This window comes from Rousettus aegyptiacus, unplaced genomic scaffold, assembly GCF_014176215.1.
Source record: "Rousettus aegyptiacus isolate mRouAeg1 unplaced genomic scaffold, mRouAeg1.p scaffold_m13_p_8, whole genome shotgun sequence".
Lineage (NCBI taxonomy): Eukaryota > Metazoa > Chordata > Mammalia > Chiroptera > Pteropodidae > Rousettus > Rousettus aegyptiacus.
In genome coordinates, this window is record NW_023416311.1 from 18315539 (window position 1) to 18334273 (window position 18735).

General features: G+C 45.6%; 2 protein-coding genes across 2 annotated transcripts; one reads left to right on the forward strand and one right to left on the reverse strand.

The window, feature by feature from the left end:
- Positions 1-2396: 2396 nt before the first annotated feature.
- On the forward strand, positions 2397-14440 carry KCTD13 (potassium channel tetramerization domain containing 13). Its single transcript, XM_016155055.2, has 6 exons — positions 2397-2825; positions 4133-4302; positions 11039-11128; positions 11218-11270; positions 11945-12140; positions 13627-14440. The coding sequence occupies exons 1-6, from the start codon at positions 2582-2584 to the stop codon at positions 13861-13863; spliced, it is 990 nt and encodes a 329-aa protein (XP_016010541.2). The 5' UTR covers positions 2397-2581; the 3' UTR covers positions 13864-14440.
- Positions 14441-14556: 116 nt separating this feature from the next.
- Positions 14557-17561, reverse strand: ASPHD1 (aspartate beta-hydroxylase domain containing 1). The gene is made up of 3 exons (XM_016155066.2): positions 16626-17561; positions 15332-15445; positions 14557-14828 (listed from the first exon to the last, which is right to left on the reverse strand). Exons 1-3 carry the CDS (start codon positions 17500-17502, stop codon positions 14719-14721), a joined length of 1101 nt encoding a protein of 366 aa, XP_016010552.1. The 5' UTR covers positions 17503-17561; the 3' UTR covers positions 14557-14718.
- Between the last annotated feature and the right edge of the window lie 1174 nt (positions 17562-18735).

Here is an 18735-nt window from a genome sequence, read left to right on the forward strand (position 1 = left end):
ACATTTAAAACACGAGACCAGAGAACAGACCATAAGAGCAGGTATGAAGGCCAGACAACAATTTCACCAAGGAAAACTAAAAATCTCATTGAGAAAAATCCAGGAGAATCTTATTCGAAAGAAAACAAAGTAATCCCAATGCTTAAGGTTCTAAGCAAAACATCACAACTCTTTAATGAGAACTTATCTCCCAACCATGGGCAGGATGGCACCTTGGTTAGAAATAAGGGGTCTCAGAGGTGTACATTATTACTAGAGTTGAGAGTCCCAGTCCATGGTAGTAAGGGCTTCAGTTGATCTCCATGGATCAACTGACAATGCCCTCCACACAAAAACCACCAAGAACACATCTGTAGTTGAACACGGTAGACTACACTCCATGGAGAATCCATCTTGGATATCTCAGCAAGCACATGTTAGAAAGGACTTATTACAGAATTTGGGCTTGTTAGGTGATTTTCTAGGAGGGTTTGAGAAAGGGGAGATTTTCTCTAGGTTGTATGCTGTTAGGAAGTAAAGATAATTCTTTTTAGTTATCTTAATTCTTATCTAGAAGTTTGGAGGAATGGATCAAGGTTAAAGCTGTACTTTGTAGACAGAGCAGTCATTCATATTGTGGGGAGAAGCTTGTGTTTGGTCATTTTTATGATTTAGACAATGTGTTCAGACATGGTTATGAAATGGTCTATCAACCCATTAGAGTGTCTTTGTGCGATGCTGGTGTTCTGTGAAACTGTTTATGCTCAAAGGACAACACTGCAGCCTAGATGATAACACTTGCAACACCAAGGTTTCTGGATGGAGAGGGCAAAACAACTCCCAGCTGCCATTAGCTGCTTTTCTCGTTTTTACTAACTACACTTGAAAAATCAAAATCAGCAACCCCTTTGATAGAATATGAACTCTCCACAAGTCACCATAGGCCCCATTATTCCCAATACCTTATAATTGGCCCACCCCATTCATTCGCACTCCTAGCTGCCCCCTGCGGGCATTTAAATCTGCACCCCTCACTAAGCAGTAAAAGCACCAGAAAGAAGTAACTTGCCCAGCCAGAATTGCCCAGTGAACTGGTAGCATCTAGTTTCACAGAACATCAATATCATACAAAGTTGCCCTGTTGAGCATCTAGTTTCACAGAACATCAATATCATACAAAGTGACTTTCTAAAGAGAAAGCCTATTCCATAATCATATCTGAATACATTGTCCAAACCACAAAATGAGCAAACACCACCTCTTCCCCACAGTTCTACAACTCTGTTTAGTTTTCCCTAAAGCAAATCCCCTTGCCAGACATTAAGATCGGCTGTTATATCACACTTCTCACCACACTCTCTTGTCAACAATGTTTCTATCTTATTTATTCTATCTTTTCAGATTGGGTAGCTGGGATTCTAAGACCTTTGCTCAGCTACTCCAGCCACCCCTGACATCCTTTCTGCTCTTTAAATACACCATGCCTGTTCATATCTTCTGGTCTTTGCTCTTCCCTCTGCCGGTAACTCTGCCCTCACACCTCCACATGCCTGCTGCTTCTCAGCTTCAGCTCAGTATTATCTCCTCAGAGAGACCCTCTATAACTATCTTTCTTACTCTCCATGCCCTCGCATTATGGCCACTTCTCCTGGGAGGCCACTCACCTTTGGCGTTGTTAAAAAGAAACAACAGGCACCAAATGGAGTCACTTGTGCTAAGACCCACATCAACAAATCAAGACTTAATAACTAACCTGATTGCAGTCTCAACCTCTTGCAGGGCTGTAACCTTTAACCTGTCAACATGAAACGACCTGGTCAGCACTAGTGAGATAATCTGCCCCATAGATCCCTTTGGGTCCTTTTAGGAGGGTGACCTTGCCTGAAACAACACATTCTGTGCTAATAATGTCCCCCCCTTTTTTTTTTTGCCCCCTTTCTGCCTTTAAAATACCTTTCCTTTTCTCCAGCTTGAGGAACGCCTATTTGCTAGATGGGAAGCTGCCTGATTCACAAATGGCTGAATAAAGCCAATTCGATGTTTAAATCTCCTCAGCTGCATTTTTGTTCAACAGCCTTCTTTAAGAGCTTGCCTTGGTGCTGTTCGCAGCTCTCAGTCTGTCCAGTGCTAAGGGCTGGCAGGAGGTAAGCCTTGCCCTATCCCCCTCCCGCCCCCCTTCTCGGCTTCTCCAGGCCTCAGCTTCCCGGGAGGCACTCTGAGAACGGAAACCCAACCACTGGGCGGGGATGTCGCTTTCCAAATCTGCCAGGTGGCCAGGCAGCTCCCGCATGTAGTCTCCGGTATTAACGACAGGAGCGCTCCTCGCGCATCCTCAGCACGGCCTCAGTCCGCGCGTGACCCGTCACCCAGCCGAGGCCACTGCGCATGCTCCGCACTCCGGACCTCGAGAAGTCGGGGGCGGTTCTTCGGTGCGCCTGCGCGCTACTGGGCCCGGCTTCCGGGAGGTGCCAGCGCGATGGCGCTGTTGGTCGGTGTCGCTGAGTAGCGGCGACGTGTGGGCGAGTGGGTCCCAGGGTTTTGGGGAGCGTCTGGAGGGCGCGGAGAGAGCTTAAGGTCGCGGCCGCCGCCCTAACCACCTGGCATGTCGGCAGAGGCCTCGGGCCCGGCGGCGGCCGAGGCCCTGTCCCTGGAAGTCTCTAAGCCTTCAGGACTTGAGCCTGGCTCCGCTGCCTACGGTCTCAGGCCACTGACCCCCAACAGCAAGTACGTGAAACTTAACGTAGGTGGCTCGCTGCACTACACCACGCTGCGCACCCTTACGGGACAGGACACCATGCTCAAGGCCATGTTCAGCGGCCGCGCAGAGGTGCTCACGGACGCTGGAGGTACGCGCGCTGCCCTTACTTGGGCTGTCCTCCATCCTTTGGATTGTCGTCTCCCTGACCCTAGCATCCTTCCCCCATCACCTAGCGTCTTCATACCCCTTCTCTCGTCTCACTGTCATCCAGTCAGCTCATTCTCACCTTCTCCAGCCTCTACATCCCATCTAATCTCCCCTTTCTCATTCATAATCTCTCTCGTCTCCCAGTCTTTACTCCCAGCAATAACCAACACTTATGGAACAGCCCCCCTCTCCAACTCTGCCAGGTGCTGTAGCGATTCGCCATTGTCACCTCAGAGGTTTCATTACCGCTTCCACCCAGGTCTCCCACCCTTCACTCCTCAGCTCAAAAAACTTAGGAACCAGCCTTGCTGCCAGCAGCACCCTTCCAGGCAGCCTTCCTCAGTTTCTTCCAACTTCCCAGCCTTTTGTTCCCCTCCACCCCAGCCTGGAGAGTTGGAGGGTCTTACCTGTCTCCGAGTTTCCCCTAACACACTCTAGGAATCCATCTGTAATGCAGGTTGTAGAAGGTGAAAGCGGCTTCAGGTTAGCTAGGGACACCAGAATGGAGAATGGACGGTTCTCTTTGGGAGGGGAACCTTACCTTCTTCGAGTGTTCCATTCAGGTTAGGGCCCCACATGGCCAAGTGGAACCTTAAAGTTTGGGGGAAGAGGTTCAGGGTGGGTTAACAAGGATTATGGGAGGTAGAGCACAGTCTTCAAATATCTAAAGGTGAATTTATTCAATAAGTATTTGTAAATTACCAGAAGCTTTAGCACTGGAGATACTTTCATAAATCAAAATGATAAGATTAGCCTTACGGAGTTTACTTTTTTGTGGGGCTGGGGAGAATAATAAGCAAGTAAATCTACCAAAAAAAAAAAAAAAAAGACACATAATTTCAGATAGTAATAAGTTCTATGAAGACTGTAAAGATTAAAATGGTAGTGGACCGGAAGGTGAGGTAGACATTTTAATTAAATAGGATGGTTAGAATTAACAAGAGCTTAGAGATTTATCGATAATCTTAAAGGTTTATTATCTAATCTATAGGAACTTCCTCATGTTGGGAACCTTCTCGGTGTAGAACAGACTTAGGGAATTCTCACTGGCTGGGTACATTAAAAAGGGGCCTATGGGAACATCCACTGGACATGTTTTAATGAGATTTTCTTGGGTAAGGCAAAGGTTTATGAAAGGTCAGTTCTCAGACTTAAAGCTTTGTAATCCTTTTTTCATAAAAATTTTGTAGCTCCAGAGCCCCCAGCAAAGAAAGCTATTCTTTCTCCTTCTTCTCTTCACCCCACCAGGTTGGGTGCTGATTGACCGGAGTGGCCGCCACTTTGGCACAATCCTCAACTACCTGCGAGATGGGTCCGTGCCACTGCCTGAGAGTACCAGAGAACTGGGAGAGCTACTAGGCGAAGCACGCTACTACCTTGTACAGGGCCTGATTGAGGATTGCCAGCTGGCACTGCAGGTGAGGGTCCCTCCCTCACCTCCTGAGTTCTACCCCAATCCCCATGTCCCTGTGAGAGCTGCCTGAGTAGTTAAATATTAGGATATTAAAAAAAGAAAAGAAAAGAAAAGAAATGTAGGGTTCTGCCTAGGGAGGCTGCCTCTGGCCTTGCTTTGACTAGCCGTTGACTCCAGAGAATTTGGGGGTACTGTCCTCTACATCCCTGTTGCTTCAGGCCGAGTTCTCCTCAGCACCTCATGCCAAGACTTTTGTATGGTTAAATGACCATTCTTTCTGCATCTTGCCGTTTCTACACAGCCAATCCAGCTGTTACACTACCACCTCAGTAATTATCCTTAAACACAACCCCAGTCTATTCTTCCCCTTGCTCAGAAATCAGAACTCCCTTTTTCCACTAGGGAAAAAAAAAATCTATTTAAATTTGCATCTATTGTGGAATATAATGACTTCTGTGATCTGGTTCTATCCTAGGAGGCAGCACCCACCCCCTTCCCAACCAGGAGCTTAAAAAAATTTTTTTTTTGGCAATGAAATCTGTTAGAAGCAGAACTGCTCCAGATAAAACAGGGTTGGGGGTTCCAGAGCCCCACCTGCTGGGCTTCTCTTCTGTGCATCTCTTAGGGTTCTGAGGAGAAGAGCTTGGAAAGCATAGCCAGGACATGTGGGTTAAGTGTCACCACCACTATAGCTGACTGAGTGACCTTGAGTGAGTCAATTCCTCCTTCTGGCATTCTGTCCTCAAGTCCCAAAAGATAAGGAAAGGAGAAAAATACATGCAGTGAGTTTTACATAAAGTCTTTTATTCTGTCTTACTTTTACAATGTTAAAAATGTCCTTTTATGATACAATCGATTATAAGAGTTTCTTTTTTGATGTCCTGTATATATTAAAAAGTGTCAACTATGATCTTGAAAGTGCATGTCTGCTCTATAGTTTTACATTTATCTAATGTTATCTCACACCCACTTCTGAATCTAATGTTTATTAATGTTATCCACACCCACAGAATCATTCTGTGTGTCAAGACCAATTCTATCTTCTTGTATGTACACCTTGTACCCTGTATGACATTAAAAAAAAAAAAATGCCATGAGGGAAATATTTATCCAAGGTCAAAAAGTAGCAGAGCTCACATTTATCCCCAGGTTATATGACTCCCAAGTGTAGTGCTTTTTCTTCTATGCTCCACCTGTCTCTTTTTCAGGTTTTCCTGAGACCATTCCCATCCCCACCCCTCTTGGCTAGGTTTTAATTGTTTATTTGGAGATTTTTGTTTCTTTAAGATTTAGGTATGGAATGTTGAGTTCATCATATTCCTCAGCGTGTGGCACTTAATCTTCATTGGTCTATACAAATCTTTCTTTTTGCTTTTTTTCTTCATTCCCAATCCCTTGCCTACTTCTCATTTCCCCACAAATAACCCTCCAAGTTTAATGTTTTCATACATATGCTTGGATTATATTTGTACCCTTGAAAAGCTAAAGCATTGTTTTATATGCATTTTAAATTTCCATAAATGGCATTGAGCTATAGATTGTGTGTTCTGTTTCTTAATTCAGCACTTTTTTCGAGAACTATTCATGCTGCTCTATCTATGTACATTTAGTTCTTTGCTTCTGACTGCTGCACAGGAATCTATGGTATGCATTCACCATATTTATTTATGTATTCCCCTAAGGTTGGAAACCTAGATTGCCTCCCACTTTCTGCTCCTACAGATGGTGCCGCTGTGAGCATCCTCATACATGTGCCCTTGTGGGTCTTGGGCCAGGAGTTATCATGATTGTAACTGGGAGTGGAATTGCTAGGTCACAGGACACATACAAACGAATTTCAGCAATATCATCAGATTACTCTCCTGGATGGCTGTAGTGGCATTTTATGTTCTTGATTATCAGGGATCCCATTTCTGCATATCCTTGACAATACATAGCATCATCCAGCGTTCTAATTTTGCCAGTCGGATTGGTATAGAGTGATCTCATTTTAAGTTGCATGCTTCTGATTACTAATGAGATTGAGCATCTTTTCATATAATAGCTTTTTTGGTTTCCCCTTCTGTGAATTTCCTATTCATATTCTTTACCAAATTTTGTACTGATTTTTTTTTTTTTTATCTCTTTCTTGTTACTTTACAGATCCTTGCATATTTTAGTTTAATTCCTAGGGAGAATTAAGCCCTATTACCCTAAGGCATGTATTATACATAACAAAGTTACTTTTCTCCTATGTATCTGAAACAGTACTATTTACTGATCATACTCAGGAGAGTTGAGAAAATAGTTACTCAAATTATTTGCTGGGTTTTGAGATTCAGGAGAACCCCAGTTGAAGAAGTCTGTTTCAGATAATAATTTCTAGTCAGTTTTAGATGTTGCCAGTATTTTCGCTTAGAATGCCACCTGTCTGTAGCATCTATTGTAGAACAGAAATCCTTATTTTTTTATTGTAAATAACCATTTATTATATTTAAATCAGTATATATATAATACATATTATTTTATATGTGTGTGTGTATCTATCTATCTATATATATATATAAAAAATAGAAATTTAGAAAACACAGATAATTAAAAATATAACAGCACCAAATGTCCTTCCCGGTTTTTTCGTATGTGTTTATGCGCGCGCACCAAAATAGTCATGCTGTATGTGCTGTTTGTAATCTGCTTTGTTTGTTTGTTAATAATTGCCATCTTTCCATGTCAATAAAATTTTATCTAATGTCCAGGGCATATGCAAATTTCTCCGTTTGTTCCAAAAATGTCTTTTGCAATGAAATCTGTTAGAAGCAGTTTTTGTAGCTGGTTCATCTAACCAAGGACTCAGTCTAGATCCTTGCATATTATGTTCTTTAAGCCTTTTTTTCTCTTGATGCTGACTTGTTAAGTAGACCACTAGTTTTTCTGTACAGTGACCCACTTCCCAAGTTTTCCTGGTTGTTTACTTGTATCATTTGATTTGTTACCCTACCCTACCCTACCCTGAGTTTCCTGTAAACTAGATGGTAGATTTAAAGGGTAGATATTAAACATTTTGGTTAGAATACATTTTGGGTAATTTTATGTATTTTTCTTTGTGTTATATCGAAAGAACCATTATATTGTTTGAACTAATAATTGTAGAGTAATCACAATTCTGTCATTCCCTCAACATTATTATGTAGACATTTTGTAAGGTCATGCTTCCCATTGTCAACTAGAGAATTTCTTGATTTTCATGCAGTCAAATTCTTCTTTTTTTTTCTTTTTTGGCCTAATGGTATATCTTTTTAAGATTTTAGGAAGTTTTTTTTTTTCCTAGTTATATTTTCTGTAGCTTTATAGTTTTATCTTTCACATATAGGTCTTTTAATCTAAATGGAATTCACTATTGTAAATGTGAATTATGAAGGGACTTAACTCTTTTTTATCCTTCATAGAGTGAGCTAGTTTTCCCAATGCCATCTATTAATCTATGGTACCCAGTGTCCAAGATGGCCACCAGCAATTCAGCTTATCCTGGCTCTTGTTTAGTCCTGTCCTATACTGTATAGGGCTGACTAATGTAACCAGTAGGATATTGCAGAAATGATAGTGTGTAACTTAAAGCTAGGTCATAAAAGACATTGCTGTTTCTGCCTCTCTCTTGGATCACTTACTCTGGGGGAAGCCAGCTGCCACATGAGGCTACTCAAGCAACCCTAGGGAGAGGTCCATTTGGTAAGGAACTGAAGCTTCCTGCCAATAGCCACCACAACTCCTAGCCACATGGGTGAACTATTTCAGTAGCAGATCCTTGAGGCCCAATCAGGTCTTCAGATAACTACAGCCCTGCCCAGCATCTGGACTGCAACTTCAAAAGAGATCCTGGACCAGGACCACCTAGCTAAGCCAATCTCAAGTTCCTGACCCCCAGATACTGGGAGATAATGTTTATTGTTTTAAGATACTAAATTTGTAGTCATTTGTTACCTAGCAATAGATAACAGAGTTTGGTATCTGGAATGGGGTTCTACCACCATGTGGGAGTGGCTTTGGAACTAGGAAGTGGGCAGAAGCTGGAAGGACTGAGGAGAGTGTTCATAAAAGCCTAAAGGGCCTCATAGAGTCCGTAGGAGTCTAATGACCTTTGAGGAGGCTGCAGTGAGGAATATATTACTGGAAACAGGTGCAGAGGGGATCCTTGTTATGCAGTTGCAGAAGTTTAGCAACACTGTCTCCTACAGTAATGTAGAAAGTAGAAGACAAACCTAATGAACTGGGTGGCTTAGCTAAAGAGTTTTCCAGACAAAATATTGAAGGTGATACCAGGTTTCTTGGTGCTTATAGTAAAATAAATAGGAAGCTAAAGGAAAAATGGTTATACAAAAGGAGCCAGGATTTATTGGGTTTGAAAATTCCCAGCCTTTCCAGATAAAAAATGAGGTTAAAATGAACAAACAGCTTCTAGGCAAAGCTCAAATACAGGGCATCATTAGTAAAACATGGTCTACAATAAAGCTGTGGGTGTGATTGTAAAATCCTTAAGACCTCAAAAATATCCGAGAAGATGTCTCAGAGAACCATTCAATCAAATAATAGTACATCTAAGAATCTTAAGGGTGTTGTCCCTCAGCAGTCTCAGCACAAGCCCAAAGCAAGAGAAAAACTTATATCATAAGATTTTTGGGTGTGGCTTTTGTCTAATGAACTGAACCCTAAGCAAGACTCACAAGACATCCATTAAGTTTTTAAGAATTTCATTAGCAGAAACACTGCCAGCTTGGACTGAAAGGGACAGATATAGTGCAAGAGGAGAAGAGGCCTTTGGACCCCCAAAGTTCTACAGGCAGGAATCAGGCTAAGGAAACCATGGAGCCGCAAGCATGGACTGTCTTTCATGGAAAAGAAAGGATGACTCAGGGCACCCTGAGCCAAGAGCCAGAGAGAGTCATTTTGGGGCAAGAGTAGGCATCTGAGAGCTTCCAACCTTTGTCTAACTGGACTAGAGAATTTCTCTGAAGCAGTGACTTCTTAAGTCCCTTCTGTCCCCCACCCCACCCTTTTGAAAAAGAGCGCCCTAGCGATTATCCTAATGCCTGTTCCACCATTGTATATTGGGTGTATGGAAGAGATAACTTGTCTCTTTAGTTCACAGGTCTTCAGATCAAGAGCAAATGTACTTATGAAGCTATAGTTAAGGAACTACTCCCAAGGAGCCTCATCCCTACCTGGACGTGCTGTAGATGACAAGATTCTGTCCTTCAAGCTGATGCTGTCATGGGATGAGACTTTGGGGGATCTGGCAGGGGATGAATGTGTTTTGTGTATGAGAGGAATTTGAATCAATGGGAACCAGCCTTCAAGGCAGCCGCCAGTGATTGTTGTTCCCTAACACTCATTCCCTTGCATTGTTCCTCCCACACTGAATAGGGCTGACAAAACTAGGTCATAAGACATTGAGGCCTCCATCTTGCTCCCTCTTGAATTATTTGCTTTGGAGAAGCCAGCTGCCATGTTATGAGGACACTCAAGCAACCTATGGAGAGGTCCCAGTAATAGGGATCATGTTTCCTGCCAACAGCCAGCATCAGCTTAGCAGCCATATGAATAAGTTTTCTCAGAAGCACATCCTCCAGACTTATTCATGCCTTCAGATTACTGCAGCTCCAGCTGACTTGACCACAAGCTCATGAGAGACCTCATGCCGGAACCACCCAGCTAAGCCACTCCTGAATTCCTGACCCACAGAAACTGAGATATAATAAATATTTATTGTTGATTTAAGCTAAGTTTTGGGATAATTTGTTACACAGCAATAACCAATACATGCTCCATACTTTGCCCACTGATTTGTGATGTCCTCTTTATAAACATCAGTTCTCATGTGTACATTAGTCTGTTTCCAAGTTCTGTTGTATTCCATTGTTTTTGTTTCTTCACCAAAAGCACACTGTTTTCATTATGGCTTTGTAGGTTATTTTAATATCTGGCGTGATCAGTCTCTTTTGGCTCTTTTTAAAAATTGACCTAAGTAATGATAGACTTTTATTCTTCCATATTAATTTTACAAAAAGTCCTGTGCATTTCTCAAAAAAAAAAATCTGGCGTCAGAATTGTACATCTAGTTTTTAGATTGGGAGAGGTGAGAGGGGTTCTGACATGGCGTGACGTTTATAAAAGAAGAAAAAAGCCTATGTGTCTCGTTCTGATTTCTGCCTCCAGCTCTCCACCCAGCCAGGCTGTTCAGCCAGTAGAACTAGTCAATAGCAACTACTGTATACTAGGCACTCAGTGCCTAGGTGGGAAGAGACAGACTTCGAGCAAATATACCAAATATAAGAAAATGTGAGGAACTAAGCGCCACAAAGAAAGTGAACTGATACTGTGAATAGGAAGTAGAGGAGGCTGCTTTAGCCAGGGAGCTGAGGGAGGAGGACCAGCACCCTCTGAGGAGCACTATTTTTGAGATTTGAAGGGGATGGAAGAGCCAGCCATGCAAACAACTGAGTGCAGACTTCCCAGCAGTGGGAACAGCAAAGGGCTAGGTGGATATATGCTGGATGAGCCAAGCAATAGGCCATCGGTAGGGTTGAAGCCCAGCAGGCAGGGGAGAGTGGTAGAGATGAGATCAGAGATGTCGAATTCTGCAGAGCCTTGTGGACCACTAAGTCTGGATTTTTTCCCAAAGGCAGCCAGCAGCATTTGAAAACTTTTAAGTGGGGGAGTGAGTGATCTTTGCTTGTACTGTTAACCACCTTCCGCTTCTTCTCCAGCAAAAAAGGGAGAACCTGTCCCTGCTGTGCCTCATCCCCACGGTGACATCTCCCCGGGAGGAGCAGCAGCTCCTGGCCAGCACCTCCAAGGTGAGGCCCCTGAACCCTGTAGGGTGGAGGTTGGGGGCCTCTCCATGCAGCCTGACCCCCACCATTTTCCATCCTCTCTCCCCCAACAGCCCGTGGTGAAGCTCCTCCACAACCGCAGTAACAACAAGTACTCCTATACCAGGTGACCACCAGGGGAGCAGGGAGGTGCACTGGGTGGAATCCTGGGCTAAAGGTAGCCCTACTCCTGACCCTGGGAAGGAGCCGGGGTGGGGAGTGGGGCGATGGCCACACAGAGGAACTAAAAGAGTGCCTGACTGAATGCAAACTCCAGTTCCACCGCTTACCCACTGGGTACTTTGGACAGGTCATTTTCACTTCTGAGGTTCAGTTTTATCAGTAAATAATGGGTTAGGTGAGGAATAGATAATGGCTAGCATTTACTAAGTGCTTGTTTTACAACAGGCATTGCCTAAGTGCTTTACATTTATTGACTCACATAATCCTCACAATTGTTTGAGCGAGGTACCGTTGTGATCTCCATTTTACTGATGAGGAAATTGAGGCACCAAGAGGTGAAGTAACTTGCACAGGTCACCCAGTTAAAAAGTGATGAAGCTAGGATGCCAGGTCAAGCCAGAGACTGTACAAGTAGCTACCTTGCTGTACTGGGATTTACTCAGCAAATGCTACCTCCTTTCTGAGGCCTCTAGACTAGCCCCAGGGATAGAGGAAGCTCCCTGCTGGGTGCCAAAGCCCTGGGCTGGACTGGAGTCGGGGGTGGGGGGTGGGGAGAGGGGCTGGAACCGGAGGAGGGAAGCCAGTTGTGCTGAGGCCACTTGGCCCCCTGATCCTCAGCACTTCGGATGACAACCTACTTAAGAACATCGAGCTGTTTGACAAACTGGCGCTGCGCTTCCACGGGCGGCTGCTCTTCCTCAAAGATGTGCTGGGGGACGAGATCTGCTGCTGGTCTTTCTACGGGCAGGGCCGCAAAATCGCGGAGGTGTGCTGCACCTCCATTGTCTATGCCACGGAGAAGAAGCAGACCAAGGTCAGAAGGGGTTCAGTGCCTGGTCAGGAAGGGCTGTGGTGGTGGGCAGGACCAGGACCCTCCCTGGACAAAGGCAGCTCAGCAGATCAGGCAGGGGAAAGTCCATCACTGAGAGTCAGGAACCAGAGTTCCAAGTTCTGAGGTCTTAGCCATATAAGTCATGATATCATGTCAAATGGTTCCTGACGGTCTTATCAGCCTGGTCTCTTCTGACCTTGATATGAGGAATGTGCCTCAGATACACCAGAAATCTTGCAAGTCTCAAGTACCCAATGCTATTTCACACTTCCCTACCTTTGCACACATTGTTCCTTTTTCTTAGGATTATTTTTCCTCATCCCTGTCTGCCCAGTGAATTTATGCTTAATCTTTAAGACCCAAGCCAGGCATCACTTCTTTGGGGATTTTTGCTCATAAACTTTCAACCGAACAACCTCAGACAAAGATGTCAAACTTCCTTCTTAGCTATTTATTATAGTCTGGTATTTATTGTAGTCTGGAGAGTGGGGAGCGGGGTTACTTCAGCAGCAAGGTGTTAGTTCCTTGGGCATAGGCCGTATTTTTTCCCCCTCTCTAGCACTTGTGGAGGCTAGTAGAAGAGTTTATCACATAGTGGAAGCTAGGAAACATTAATTGAATGCATGAATGAATGAATGAATGACCCAGCTTTCAAGAAGCTTCCTCTGTAGTTGGGAAGACAGGAAAATAAACCAATAATTATAATGCAGCTTGTTAAGAGTTATGTTAGTTATATTCCTCCAAGACACACAAGGAAAATGCCCAATCAATTCTTCACTTTATCCTTTCCTCTCTCTTCATTCTGTCTCATTGCATTGGCCTCCTTGCTGCTGATGTCAAAGAATACATTAAGCGCACACCTGCTCCAAAGCTTTTACACTTGCTATTGCCTCTTCCCAGACTGCTCCTTCTCTAGTTATCCACCTGGCTCCCTTCCTCCCCTCCTTTGGCTATTTGTCAAATATCCTCTTTAGTGAAGCCTTCTCTGAACTCTCCCTGTAAAGTTATAACATTCCTAGCCATAGCCATCTCTACCCCTTTTCCTGCTATATATTTTTTTCATAACATTTGTCAGTTTATATTTTATTAAATGTATGTCTCTGTCCTCCCCCTAGAATGTAAATTTCCTGTGGATAGGAACTTTGTGTGTTTTGTTCACTGCTATGTTCCCAGTGCCTAGAACAACACTTGGTACAGTGCAGTCACTCCGTAAATATTGGTCTAATGAAAGAATACAGTGAGACTTGATAGCAAAGAAGAGAAAACATATAACTGCCTGACTTCAGAGCTGGACCTCAATGTATTAGTGTGACTTTGCTGAGTAAAGAAGTTGCAAAGAGGACAGTCCAGGCTAAAGAACCTGTGGTTGCAAAGGCTAGGAGGTGCGCCAGTGCAGAGCAGCTGGGGGAAGGGTTAGCTCTGTGACTGGACCAGAAGGTGGAAACTGGGGATTGCTGGCCTTTTGCAGGTGGAATTCCCAGAGGCCCGGATCTTTGAGGAAACCCTGAACATCCTGATCTACGAGACTCCCCGGGTCCCAGACCCAGCTCTCCTGGAGGCCACAGGGGGTGCAGCTGGAAGTAGCAGGGCAAGCCGAGGGGAGGATGAGGAAAACCGAGAGCACCGTGTCCGCAGGATTCATGTCCGGCGCCACATCACCCATGACGAGCGTCCTCATGGCCAACAGATTGTCTTCAAGGACTGATTCTTGATCTTTCTCCCTGTTTTCTCTCCTGTTTTCCTCCTGCCACTAGGACTCAGTCCCTCTCTCTTTTCCTCCCCTTCCCAGATCTTTGCCTCGGCTTTGCTGGCTAAGTCGTGGATCTCCCTTCTGTCCCCTCATTGCATGGTACGGTTCACTTTGGCCCTTTTCCATTCATTCCCATTTCATTACTAACAACACGGTACATTCCAGCCCCTTCCTTAAGAGCCCATCAGAAGGCCTACTTTCGCTCCCTCATCTCCATCCTTGCCTTGCTATCTTCCCTCATCAGCTAATTTAAAATTATTTAGAATTCCCTTTCTCTTTTTTTAGTACATTGTACATGCCAAAGTGTTAAGCCAGCCCTTATAACACCCATCATATCCTGAGCTGCCTCCCAGTCATTGTGCATGGTAGTTTGCTTCCCTCTTCCTTCTCCCATCATTCTCCCTACCTCCTTAACTTTGTATTAAGTTGGCCTGGGCCTGTACCAGCTCAGCTACCTTCTCAATCTGTTTCGTATTATTTATTATTTTAATTTTCTATTAAATTATTGGAATAAAGTTGAGTTGAGAATCTGGTGCTGACTCCCAGAGAGAGGGCCAAGGAGATACTGAGCTGTTTGGCTGAGAAAAGACATGCATCCCTGCCCCAAGCCTTTTTCTGGGGCTGGTAGCCACGATAAAAATAGTTGGGAATTAGGAGAGGATTTAAGATCTGTATTTCAGTATTCATTAGCCAGTTCCCACCCTCAGCGTTGCTCCGCTCTGCAATGGAGAAGAGGTCCTGGCTACCACTCAAGCCATCCCTGAGTGTAGCATCTTTCCAGCCTAGATGTCTTGAAGGGAACATCTTCTTTTAAGATTCTGGTGTGAAGACAAAGTCGAGGGCTTGGCGCTCGGCCCCAGCAACATTGGGATGCCAAAGGTCCACGATAAAGACTACTCGAGGCCCATCTTCAGGGGAGCCTAGGGTACATGGGGATGGAGACAGGAGAGCAGCTGACGTTAAGTACTTATATGCCAGAGTACTTACCAAATACTTATAAAAGTAAACATTTTGTAAATATGTGCCAGGCACTGTTCTAACCACTTATATACATTAACTCTTAATCATCAAAACAAACTATGAGAGGTAGTACCATAATTATTCCTATTTTATACAAAGTAACTGAGGCACAAGGAGGTTAAATAAGTTGCTCAAGGTCACACAGTAAGTGCCAGATGTACGAGAGGAACCTAAGTGGCCTTGGCACAGGGTCTTCTGCTGTTAACCACGTCGCTATGTACCTACATTAATTTAATCCTTCAGTCATCTGATCAAGAAGGCAGTTGTCCCATTTCACAGGTGATTAGAAAAGTTATATGACTTGTTCAAAGTCATGCAGCTGGAAAATGGGGTAATTGGGCCTGATTCTGTTCCCCTCACTCTTAGTCCCTCATCCATCCTAGAAGAATGGGAACCTCATTACCATTATGAGCCACTGTGTGCAGGAAGGAGTCATCCACCAGTAGACAGTGTCCCTCAGCCCAGCACTGGGGCTCACCTCCAACCACCAGCTCACAGCCAGGGGGGATCTTCAGGCCTGTGGAAAGAGACCCAGGCATCTAACACTAATGCCTCCGTTAAAGGACAAACTGAGCATCTTAAACACGAAGTTCAACGGTGGTTCCTCCTTGCTCTCTAGAAGGTGACCCGAATATAATAATATAGTACTGAATGAAAGAAGTGATAAGAGATAGGGGAAATGCAGTGCAAAGCACAATCTGTTCTGTTTCAGAGAAAAGGGAAGGCTCCCTAAAGGAAGTGGCATCTCTTCCTGGGCTTTGTCAAATTTAACTCAAGAACTTATGTGCTGGGCTTTCCCTCCCTACGAGGTATAGAACTAATGACTCCTGGCCCAAGGACCACACAGTCAACCATTGTGAGAAAACTGAGCAGCCACTTTGAATAGTGGGAGAATAAGAAAACATCCCAGAGAAGGTGTGACACTTCAAACTATGAGTCCCAAAGGCTAAGTAGTTTTCCCAGAGGTGATAATATGATAAAAGGGAAAGACATTTTTGGTTAAGAGTATAGCATGAATGTGGTGTCTGCCAGGATTAGCCAGAAGTCCTTCATGATTTAGAGCACCGTGGGAGGGAAGGGCGGAAGGGAAGAAATGGGAGAATAGGAGAGAAAGGATCTGGACTTGATCCTGAGGCTATTGTGCTTTGAAGTGGAGGACACATACACCTGATAGCATAGGAGATGAATTGGGCAAAACAAGGTCATGGCATTAAATAACAATCAGAAAAATTTCTTTTCCATTTTATTTCAATCTTTAAAACATCAAAAAGAAAATCTCAGTTTGGTGCCATCATGACATTAATACTCCCTCTAACATTGCTGCCTTCTAAACAAAAGTGTAGGCTTCAGTCTCAGACTATTTAGCTAGAATTTTTTAAGCTTTTTTTTTTTTTTAAGTTTAAATTTGCTTTTTATGAGTACTTTCTATTTAGGGCAAGTAATATTGATTATCATTCTATAAAGATTACTTTTAAATAAGTGAAACAAAATGTGGGGGTGTCCATATGAAAAAACAGTACAGGTGGTAAATGACTACGGCAAAGCTTATGAAGACGGTTTGCAGATAATAGGAGCTCAGGAAGTGCTGCTGTGGGCAACAGGTTGTGAAAGATTTCTGAAGAGAGGCTTGATCAGAACCACAGTTTAGAATGCTCTGATGGCAGAGAAGAGAGGCAAGGAGGTTGTCATCTACTTACCCAGATGGCATCTGACCCGAGCATTGGTAGGCCCACAGCAGCCTTCAAGCCGGGCCCCAGGCAGGAGGACAGAAAAGCCAGCATTGCCGAAGGTGTTGGCACTCATGAAGCTCCTAAGCCCCCTCAGTGCCCGATATGCCCCTGGGCACCGGCGGCAGTTGTTGGGTTGGCACCGGCCAGCTTGGTACAGCAGGAGCTGGTAGCACCCAGGGGCCAGTGGTGGGGACCAACCCTGAGGCAGAGGGGTAGTCCCTGAGAAGTCCCAGCTCACAGCCCCAAAGTCTCGCAAAATAGCAGGGAAGCTGCTCTCCAAGAGCTCCACATCGTGTCGCTGGGCATCCCGTGGTACAAAGGGGACTGAAGGCAGGTCGGGCAGGAAAAGCAGGGCTGGGCGCTGAATGCCCAGGACCCCTGACCCTCCCCCAGAGCCTGGGCCACCCTGAGCTGCCCGCCTCACCCTGCCCATCCCTGCCCAGGAGTAGCGTCTGGCATAGGCCCGAAGGCGACGGCTCACTAGGCCTTCTGTTCTGGGTTTCTTCCCAGGTTCCCCAGAACTGCCTGGGCTTGGCCTGCCAGCCTCATAACAACCCCTAGGCCCACCACTGACACTCCCAGCCCGACTTCCAGCCAGGGCTTGCATATCTTGGGAGCCCAAGCGATAGCAGTACCAGAGGAAAAGGGAAGTGAAGGCTCCGAGGAGCAGAGTTAAGGCTGAGGAGACCAGGGGCAATGGCCATGCTGACATGATGGGCAAGGAGGCCATTGCCAAGAGGCCTGAGGCATCTTCTAGACCCCAGTTCCTCGGTCCCACCAGTTCCCCACTAGTTTCCTCCATAGCTGATCCCTGGTTACTCCCTGGGCTGTTTCCCTTCCACATGCTCACTCTTGGTTCTCTCTTCTGAGGACTTCTTTCCGCCTTGTATCCCCCTCTTTCTCTCTTCCTTCATATACCTTTAACCCTCATCTCCCTTTCTTTCCTTCTACCTCTCTCTTCTCTCTCCTCTCTCTTCTTTCTCCTTCCAACTCTCTCCTCTTCCTCTTTCACCCTCCCCCTCTTTCTTCTTTCTCCTCCCGGCAGTTTCCTCTGTCACCCTCTGCCTCTTCTTTCCCCACCCTTGTCTCCCCCTCTCTTTCTTCTCTCCTGCCGCCACCCCCAGACCCTCTTTTCGCTTTCTCTCCTCGCACCCCTTTTCCTTCTAGCTTCTCCGGACAGCGGATCCTACCCCACTCGGACCCGCATCCCCAAGAACCCGCAATCAGTCGTGGTCCGCAGCAGCTTCTTTCTCCTTCCTTCCCCTCTCTCTCCTCCCTGCCCCCGCTTCTCATTCGATTCGACCAGCGGGTTCAATCTCCCTTTCTCCCCGCCCCCCCTCTCGCTCTTTCTCGCTCTCTCTCGCTCTTTCTCGCTCTCTCTCCCCCCTACTCGCTACTTCCTTGGCTCCCACACACCCTGACGTCACCCCTCCCCATAGCAGTCCTCTCAGCTTAGCTGCCTCCGCCCCCGCTCAGTGGCAGCCGCAACTCAGGGGTGGGTGGAGGTGGGGGGTGGTCTCTGGATTTCCTTCTCCCGGTACCCTAAGGGGCGCCACGTGAAGCGCAAGGGGCAAGGTGCCAACCTCCAGCCTGTCTCCCTGCAATGCGAAAAAGAAGGGGCAGGACCTGGGGCGGGGCGAACCAAGAGGCGGGGCGGACGCATGGACTGCGGACAGGGACGCCGCGGCCTGTCCGTGGGTCTGCAGATCCACGGACCGGTCTGTCTGTGACTCCCCTTCGTTTTCACAGGAGTCAGCACCAGGCGGGAGCCTGATTGATGGTGAAAGCGGCTTTAGCCAATAGCCCCCGGCGCGGTGGGCGGAGCCCACTCAGGCTGGGCCGGGAAGAGCTGTCCGCGCACTTGTGGTGCTGAAAAGGGTGCTTCAGAGGTGTTGTGAAAGAGGTCAGGATAAAAAAAAAAAAAAAAAAATACACCAAAGTTGAAACCCCCTGGCAACTGGCCAGGCTCATGCTGTATGTCAGACAAGTGGTCTCCTCTCTATATATTCCAACCAGTCACCCCCTTGACTTCTCATGAACGTAGAAACTTGCCATTATCCTAGAGGAGGTGAAAGCC

Coding starts and splice junctions, on each gene's coding strand:
- KCTD13 (XM_016155055.2), top strand. CDS start 2,582: ATGTCGGCAGAGGCCTCGGGCCCGGCGGCGGCCGAGGCCCTGTCCCTG. Junction 2,826..4,132: donor GGTGCTCACGGACGCTGGAG/GTACGCGCGCTG, acceptor TCACCCCACCAG/GTTGGGTGCTGATTGACCGG. Junction 12,141..13,626: donor CGGAGAAGAAGCAGACCAAG/GTCAGAAGGGGT, acceptor GGCCTTTTGCAG/GTGGAATTCCCAGAGGCCCG.
- ASPHD1 (XM_016155066.2), bottom strand. CDS start 17,502: ATGTGGAAGGGAAACAGCCCAGGGAGTAACCAGGGATCAGCTATGGAG. Junction 15,446..16,625: donor TCGGGTCAGATGCCATCTGG/GTAAGTAGATGA, acceptor CTCTTTCCACAG/GCCTGAAGATCCCCCCTGGC. Junction 14,829..15,331: donor GCACACAGTGGCTCATAATG/GTAATGAGGTTC, acceptor CATGTACCCTAG/GCTCCCCTGAAGATGGGCCT.